At 46.9% G+C, this 8,941-nt stretch overlaps 1 protein-coding gene across 1 annotated transcript in view; it reads right to left on the bottom strand.

Annotated features, from left to right (window-relative positions):
• Positions 1-1,042: 1,042 nt before the first annotated feature.
• lrriq1 (leucine-rich repeats and IQ motif containing 1) overlaps positions 1,043-8,941 on the bottom strand; it is a 31,111-nt gene continuing 23,212 nt past the window's right edge. Inside the window, 5 exon segments of the mRNA XM_068724046.1 lie at positions 1,043-1,156; positions 1,158-1,255; positions 4,136-4,274; positions 4,892-4,952; positions 6,094-6,184. Coding sequence (XP_068580147.1) covers positions 1,115-1,156; positions 1,158-1,255; positions 4,136-4,274; positions 4,892-4,952; positions 6,094-6,184 — 431 coding nt within the window. The 3' untranslated portion in view covers positions 1,043-1,114.

Here is an 8,941-nt window from a genome sequence, read left to right as displayed (position 1 = left end):
GTTGCGATCCGCGACTGAGAATGAGGAAAACAATCGTTCTAATTCTAACGCCAATGTTTGCGCTCTGGCCCCTGTAACAGCAGTCGTTTTGCGAGCCCGCGGTTGGCGTGCAGGAGCTGCATTTAGCCGCAGCAATGGGGGAAATTGCACTTAAGTCTCTGGGCTTTATTAAACTTTTACCCTTAAGAGAGCAGAGGACGTGGAAAGAGCGAGTCTCTTCCCACGGCCCGCAAAACCAGCAGAGAAAGAACAGTTCAGCATCCGAAGACGCATGAATCCACAGGTATTAGAGGAGGGTCCTGGGCGGGGCTCGGCACTGAAGGTTGCCAGGTTGCATGGGCAGACATTTTGAGAAATTGGCAACCCATTCTTGGGCTTTTGGTCGCAGTGGAAACCACTTTTTAAAACAGCCAAACCCATGCCAAAAAAAAAAAAAAAATGCTTTTAAAATATTTGTTGCATTAGTGATATTCAGAACCGGAACCAGACAACCGTCTTTGAACTGAAGAAGAGCCAGATGAACTTGAACAGTACCCGCCATCATGGAGCTGGATGGAAAAGCGTGTACAACGCACACATTTCCATTATTAATCTCACCGCATAGTATCTCAACAGATAAAAGCGACTGAAATTGGCGACCATTATTTTCAGTTTCGGCGACCAAAAGTCGACGCTTTCGGTCGCCAGCCTGGCAAACACCGTTGGAAAAGTTGGCGCTGAACCCCTGCTGGTTCTCATTTCCTGCCGCCACTTGCAGAAGAAGCGCGGCGGTTAGTTCCGCGTGTTTTGTTGCCGGGTTTGGCCCGCGATCACGTCCAGGCGGCGTTACTTGAGCCGAATCAACACAATGGAAGTGCCTGAAGATATTTGGGCTGGTCAAGGTCCTATTGCTCTTAATTAATTTTCAGGACGGAGAGCTCGAGTTTTCAGTGTGGAAAGAGCAGCTGCGGGGGGGGGGGGGGGGTGGGGGTTAGCATTATGAATACAAAAAAAGAAAGTCTTCTTCATGGAGGGAAAAATCATATTTTTTAAATATCACATGTTTCTGAAGTTGCTCTGTTGCCGGGCGAGGACAGCAGAGGAGGCGTTCGTGGTTGTGGAAGAGTTTGTGTTTTTACTTGATCACTTTGTCCCTCTTCTTGCCCCCCCCCCCCCCCCCAGCCGTCGCTCCACTGGACTGGGTTGTCCCGGTAGGAGATGCGTTCCCTTTTAGACGGAGCAGAGGCGACCCGTCGAGGAGAGGGAACCCCGTTTCCTGGAGACACGGAGGGAAAATGTGTCAATATCTCACATGAGAACTCAATCCGTCACGGACGTCAAAACGGTAATTGGTACAATTTGTGCAATTTTTTAACAAATTACGTATTTGATGCTATCCGCTCACGATTGACCAGGTCGGCTCTTTATGTCTGCTCAGCCATTTTTAGGGTCCTTCATACTTGGGGTTTATAGTCAATATCATAAAAAGGAGCCTTCCAGAATAAACAGCTGTCGTTAACGGAATGCATCAGAGTTCTTGTACACCTGAGGATTTCACCCTTGGGGGGGGTCGAAATGTCGGCGGTGTTGTGCTTGTCCATCATGGAAAGTCATGAACGTCTGATTTTATGCAACATATGCAACATATTTCATGTTGGGCAACTAAATCCGGAAGCAATTCTATTGATTTCAATCAAACAGGTAACACGGAGATTGTTGCTCAAACACAACAACGCGGAGAATTTGCCGCTTTTTGTCCTCTCGTCTCAGGAGACTCGAGAGACGACACGGTATTTAATCTCGCCGCAGAGACTTAAGTCCGAGCAGGTGAGTTTTTTCGTGTTTGCGTGCTCCGGCTCCCGGCAGCGCCGCGTGTCGGACCAGAGGCCCCTTTCCATTCCACCTGGGGGATCAGTGCAAAGCTTTTCAAACACACAGTACAAAGGCAGCGCTTCTACCGGGCATGATGCGTTCCACGTGTCGGGGCCCAGGACGGCGGTCTCCGGGGGGGGGGGCCTGGGACGCATCGCAGGTACTGACCCGGCTCCGAATATCTGCACAGCTGGCGCACCGTATAGAGTGTCCATCCACTCAGGAGTCATCCCGCCGCTCTAGTTCTCTTATTTTGTTCGTCTTCGTCGTGCCTTTTCCGCTCCTCCAGGTTTCTGTTTGTTTTCAAATATGTCTAAATTTAGTTTATTAAAAGACTTTTGTCCGATTATCTGTTCCAAATCCAAAACAGAGAGCGAAAACCTTCGATGCACGTGTTGCCAATTTCAACGCGATTTGTGCAGTCATGCTACGGCGATGACAAAAAATCAATAAAAAAAATGGCCACACATTTGACCCCCGACCGCTGTGACCAAAAGAAATAGTTTTCAACCATTTCACTTCTATTAGAGTTGAACGGCGGCACAAAATTGAGGGGGGGGGGGGGACAGATATGCAACTTAAGCGGTTTCCTCTGCTCAACGTAATGAAAATATTTTCTGGGGCCTGGAAAAAAACGCGTTTCATGGCACCGACCCAGCGAGCGGCGGGTATCGCGTTACAACGGGTTATTATTACGAGTATTTATGTCGTCTTTACTGCGATGGCAAACGAAGTGAACCTTCCCCGCTTCAAACCTTCACTTTGATGTGTGCGTGCCACTTCAGAAGCGCTTAGTTTCGCTCTTTTACAGGCTCATGTTGGCTGACTTGAAAAAGGAACCCACTTCCTCTGATACGACGGGCTTCTGATGATGGAGCACAGAGACCATTAGATGCGCTCTCCAAGTTTATGAAATACCTAATTGGCTTTTTGAGGAAAAAAGCTCTTGCCTTAAACATACATTCATATTTCAATTTGCCCCGACCAACTCTGATAAGTGGTGTTTTCGTCGGCGCGGACAAAGAGGCTTTCTTTGTCCCCCCCGGCCTTCGTCCTCCGGAGGACAACAGTCTGCCTGCTTAGCATGACGGCGCTCTCTGCTGCTGCTGCTGCTGCTGCTGCTGCTGCTGCACCTCGTGAAAATCATTCCGAAATCATCACCGGAATCCAATTTGGCTTCGTTAACGGGGGACAGGGCTCTCCTTCACTCCTTTAATGTGGTCATCTGCCGTCAGCCGGTCAGTAGCATCTTTGTCACTCGAGCTCCTGAGCCCCACGTCTCCCGACAGAAGGGCCAGTCATCCTTCACTGAAAGGAGCTTTTTTTTCTTTTTTCATTTTCTTCTCCTGCCCGTTTCCTGTCAGAGGAGAAATTCACGGCACTCTGTCCCCGGCTCGACCTTGTGGCTCCCCCCCCCCCCCCTCCACCCCTCCACCCCTCCACCCTCACGGAGCAGCCGCCCGGTGGACTCAGTCTAGGCTGAATAAGCAGCAGCCTTTATCCCCGGCTCGGCTCGGCCTTGGGTCCGTGTGACCCGAGACCCATGGGTGCAAGTGTGCAAACATGGAAACATCTGTACACACATATGCTGGATGTAAAGGTATATACACACACACACACACACACACACACACACACACACACACACAAAAATAGGCATCCAATCACAACTCGGGATACGACTAACGATTATTTTCACTATCGATTAATCTGCTGATTGGTTGTTTGCTCTATAAAACGTCAGATGATGGTTAAAAATTATGTTTTTTTCATTAAATACTTAGCGATTAGTTTAATTGTTGACGTCTTATTGATTCGTCTTTGCAGCTCATGTCACAATATATGATTCATGTCATGTCATCATGTGATCTATGATTTCTTAGGGTTAAGCATGAAACTGCTGACGAGGTTTGGCTTGGGCTCAAACGTCAGTTCAGCTCTTTAATGAGTTTGTACAATATGTACAGGATATATTATGTAACAAGACTGTTACATATAAATCATATATGTATATAGTGTGTATATTAGTGTATATGTACTATTTTCAATTTCCAATGTTTTGAGGGAATACTGATAAATGAAGTCTCTGTGATCATTTATCTGGACTGCCAGTTGTTGTGAGAGAAGGTTGAAAACAGAGCCATCCACGTTAAGAGGATAATGGAGTCTTCAGAACATTTCCTGAATGTTTTTTTTTTTTTTGGGGGGGGGGGGGGGGGGGGTTCTGTTCAGTAACAGGGTACATTCTGTGTAGAAAAACAACTGTGGAGTTCACAAGACTCACTTGCGGGACCCATGAAGTTCGTGCGAGGATAATTGTGCTCTTTGCAGGGCCGGGCAGCTGAGCGGTCGTTGGCCCGCGATCCACCGGCGCAACGTGGACCCGCCGTGTGTCCCGGGTCGGCCTGCAGCGCAGAAACACACTGAAACACACAGAAACACACTGAAACACACTGAAACACACGTGAATGAGCTCCCAATGTGACGCGTGTCACGCAAGCAGTCCAGTGTTTTTGAAAAACAAAAAGATTGAAAACATCCAACAACTGGCAGCTATGCAGTCTGAACATATCTGAGAAACAGGAGGGGGGAGGAGGGGTGGGGGGGGGGGCTCCTCTTGCCAGTGATCATAACTCAAGCTGCTCTATAGCGGCGCAGGGAGACCTGCAGTTTGCCCGACTTCAAAGACCTCGCGAGCATCAGTATCGTTCACGGGTCCCGGGAAAACTGCTCCAAAGTGACACTGGGAGTTCTGCGAGCAAAATGAAGAAATTGCAGCTAGTTGATCCAATTGAAAGTGTCGTTGTGGAGCTAAACCTCAGACTACCCCCCCCCCCCCCCGCCTCCTCATTTAGAAGGAAGCTGATGAGACAGGCTCCAGGAGAGGGAACCTACAGCGCATGCAGGACATGAGTGACTGCTGAATGTAAATACTGCATAATGTCACATACATGCAACCGCCCCCTCCCCCCGCCCTCCCTCCAAAATTAACTGCAGGGGAAAACAAGAGAGAGAAGGGGGGGGGAGGGGGTGAACTCACCACGAGCTGCACTCTGCCTCCGTTCAGGACATCTGAGCTGATCTCCGGTAAGAAACGCCCGCTGAGGAGAAGACAACAAACACGTTCAGATCCACTCAAATAATTCAGTTTTAACACATACCAGCTAATTAAGGTGAGGACAATAAGCATAGGCATTAATAATAATAATCATAATAATAATGATGATAACAATTAATGTAGACATTACGAGCTAGAAGTCACTAGAAGCTTCCAACCACGCTGTCTGTGGTCACACAGAACGTAGAACGTAGAACACACCGTGACGTGGACTCAGAGGTCTGACTTTACCGTCACCACCTTTAATAGCTTGCAGCCACGGACGCCGCCGGTGTTTCGGTTTAACAAGTTGTTGTGTTAACTGGTGACCCTCCGCCACGGACGCATTAGGCCCAAAGTCACCAGTTAAACACGTTAAACACCTGTAGCAGTTTGATGCTTTTTAAACGTTTACAGCTCGCTTATTCTCCTGGGTGGATGGCTGGATGGGGAATAACGCCACCTCCGTCACCAACATATTTTGCGATGTTTTTGATGAGGTCAGCATTAAAAGGGTCTGTTGTTGCTTCACGGCGTGGATGTGCATGAAGAAGCAGACGTCTTGCGTCTAGCGGTTAAACTTTTGAGATGAAAACTATCCGCGTATTTAAAGATTTTTGCATTATTTAATGCGGCAGAAGTAGGAGATTTTTATTAATTTAAAGCTATTTGATGGAAAAAATCATATCAGACTAATTATTAACCAAAAGAAAGAACAAGTGAAACATACAAGGAGGGGGTCTTTAAGAAAATATGCCAAAAACTTCAGCAGCTCATTAAAGGATCAGTTAATCCAAATTAAAATATATATAATGCAAATAGTTTTTATTTTATTAAACTTTATTTGCCCACGTTTTGAGATTTCTGACACCTCTACAATAAAACAAGTACATTTGTGTTGCTCACAGCAATAAAATGTTTGATTTTCATTAAACTCATCAGCAGAAATAATAGCCAAGAATATCATATATATATATATATATATATATATATATATATATATATATATATATATATATATATATATATATATATATATATATACAATATATATATATATATATATATATATATATCTCTCTCAAGAGGGGTGAATTAGAAAGAAAGAACGTAAAGCACCTCATGACCCACATTGTGCGCCTCACCTCTCTGAGTCCCCGTCAGGATGAGCAGCCCGGTTCTGCTGAGCTCGCTCCACCTTGCCTGTGCGCTGAAGGCCCGGCTCGGCCTCGCGACCTGCACTCCACAGGAAACAAATCAACGTCGCATGTGATATTTTTCTTCTCTTTTCTTTTCTTTCTCCAACTCCTTTTCGTCAGTGAAACAACACCCTTGATGACAATGCTAGTACAGAATGAGTGCGCTCATGACTAGAGGCTCGATCAACACTTTGTGTTAACAAATAAACAGCTCTGATCTGACATGTTTCACTGGGAGGGGGGGGGGTGTTATTATATTATAATGCGTTTAAAGATGCGAACGGGAGATGATCTGCTTTTTTTCCCGACAATCGCCGGAGCTTGCGGTTCTTCTTAGAGTTCTTCTGAGAGGCTGCTGATTACGAGCTTGAGCCGAAATCCCATAATAAGATCGTAATTCAAAGTAAACATTTACGTTGCGCCGACAGTACGGCTGCCGTGGACGGGTCGTGAACCAATAATGGCTTTTGACAGGCCGATGCTGGAACTAATGGTGCATTTATTTAAGTCATTTACTTGCTTTTACTGAGCTGTAAAAAAAAAAAAAAAAAAAAAAAAAAAAAGGAGAAGAAGAAGAAAAGTTGTACATGTTTTTCATGGGTTAATTGAGAAGCTCCAGTAAAAATGTCAAGTGATGGATGCTCCCCCCCCCCCCACACTTCCCAAAGCTCAAAAAGAGCAGAGTGGTGGAATGTAGCTGTGGCATGTGTACGCGGTGAAACAAGATGAGCAACTTTTTTTTTTTTTTTTTTTTTTTTTTTTTTTTAAAGTCACATTTATGTTGCACTCCAGTAGCTCGGAGACTCTCCTCTCACTTTCCCCCCCTCTGAACTCTCCACCAAAGCCCCCTCCTGACCCCGTCCAACCTCCTGAATCCCCCTCCAGTGCTCCTCCAGGACATCGGGGGTTGAGGGGGGTTGAGGGGGGGGGGGGGGGCTGTAGGAGTCACGCCTGTTAAGAGAGGCTCTTAAGCACATTAGGCGATCTCGTCCCTGCTGAGGAGGGGAGAGCTCTGACTTACTATCAGAGACTTGGGGGGGAGGAGGAGGAGGAGGAGGAGGAGGAGGAGGAGGAGGAGGAGGAGGGAGGAGTGCAGACCCTTAAAGATGTGAGAAATGGTTTCCATGAATGATGAGCTGATGAGCCTCCAGTTCTAGTCAAAGTGAGCTGAGGTGTGGAACAGGAAACAACCAGGTTATAAACAAGCCCAAAAGTTGAACAAAACTGCTGTATTTGTACGTGAAAAAGGGTTGAGAACACCTGTGAAGTTGGTACTAATTCTGCATTGCACACGTCTACAGCAGTTACGGTAAATCAGCAAGTACGGTGAAAGACACAAAGTCACTTTCCAAAGAGAGTATTAAGCTCTCAGTATGCTTAGAAACTAACGAGTGTGATGTGCACTCAGTTGTACAAGGAGAATGAATAAAGGAATCTTGAATGAGGGGTTGTTGGATTGTACTGAATCCGCCCTAAAGAGCGTGAAAAGTGGCTCTGATATATTTTAAACTTGTCCCATAAGACTTAAAGACAGCTACGCTACGGCTACCCTTTACCTTGTTTCGTATTGCATCAAGAAGACACTTTCGTGAGCCTTGTTTTTCACTCGAGACTGACGCCCCAACAGTGCTTTTGGCTCTGCATGTTCCCGGCGCATCTCAAAACACATGAGCAAAAGGGAGCTGAGATAAATAGAAGCCCCGCGAACACGGGGGGGGGGGGGGGGGTTGAATTGAATGCACATGAACGGTGGTAAACAGCCTGACATTAAGTTATTCTGGATGACGGACGGTAAACACGATGATTGCGTTTCAGCCGGACTTTGTAGATGACTTGAAGTGTGAAATCGAGTTAAGTGCTCAGGAGGTAGAGGTTCCAGGCTGAAATGAAAAAAAATATATATATATATATATATATATATATATATATATATATATATACACCCCGCCTGTCCCTCTGACATGAGGACGGATGTTTGGCGGGGTTTGGATCGCAGTTTGGATGGAAGGAGGAGGTTGGAAGAGGGTGTGTGTTAGCCTGGGGGGGGGTGGGGGGGGGGAGTGCAAGGCGTTGGTGGAAAGTAAGAGGCGAAGCGAGGAGAAAACGCTTGCAGGCACACAACATCTTCAACATCTGCAGCACCAAGACACTTGATGATACAAACCATCTACAAAATAAAAAATAAAGGGTGGTGTATTTCTACTTTTTTTTTTTTTTGCCTCTAAAAGAAAATGTTTTGCGGCTCTGCTCCACCCTCTCCCTCTCTATCTCCCTCTCTGGGTATGTAAGCCGATACCCATTTCAAGTGGGTTACTCATGTCCAGCACATCCACACAAAGAGCCCGGATAAAATAAACACGGCGCGTCGGATATCTTGGAAAGAATCTGTCATGGGTTTGGGGCTAATCACCTCCAGAAGGAGGGCTCGACTCAAAAGCCTGAAACGTTAGCCCCTGTCGGGGAGCGCTGGCTTGGGCCCGGGCTGGGCCTGGCTGTAGTCCCCGGGCACTGGGGATGGATCCGGAGGAGGGGGGGAGGGGGGGGGGGGGGTGCCTCCCACAGGTCAGGACCAGGGGAGCAGGAGGGGAGGCTGGCTTGGGCCCCGTTTACAGAGAGTCCGAGACGCAGTCACCCTGTAAAAAGGCAGCAGGAGAAGGGCTCCACCAGAACCGAGCCGGTTAGAGTTACACCTTTTACAGGATCCCTCTCAGTCGAATATAAAAAAATAAAAAAAGGACGACGGAGGAACAAGGAGCATTAAGCAGGAGGAGGGGAGGGCGATGTTCTAACAAGT

Source organism: Cebidichthys violaceus, unplaced genomic scaffold (genome assembly GCF_023349555.1).
Source record: "Cebidichthys violaceus isolate CVI_PGR_0920_01 unplaced genomic scaffold, fCebVio1.0.p SCAF_3, whole genome shotgun sequence".
Taxonomy (NCBI): Eukaryota; Metazoa; Chordata; class Actinopteri; order Perciformes; family Stichaeidae; genus Cebidichthys; species Cebidichthys violaceus.
Note: the sequence above shows the minus strand (reverse complement) of the source record. Positions and strands in the feature narration are given on the sequence as shown.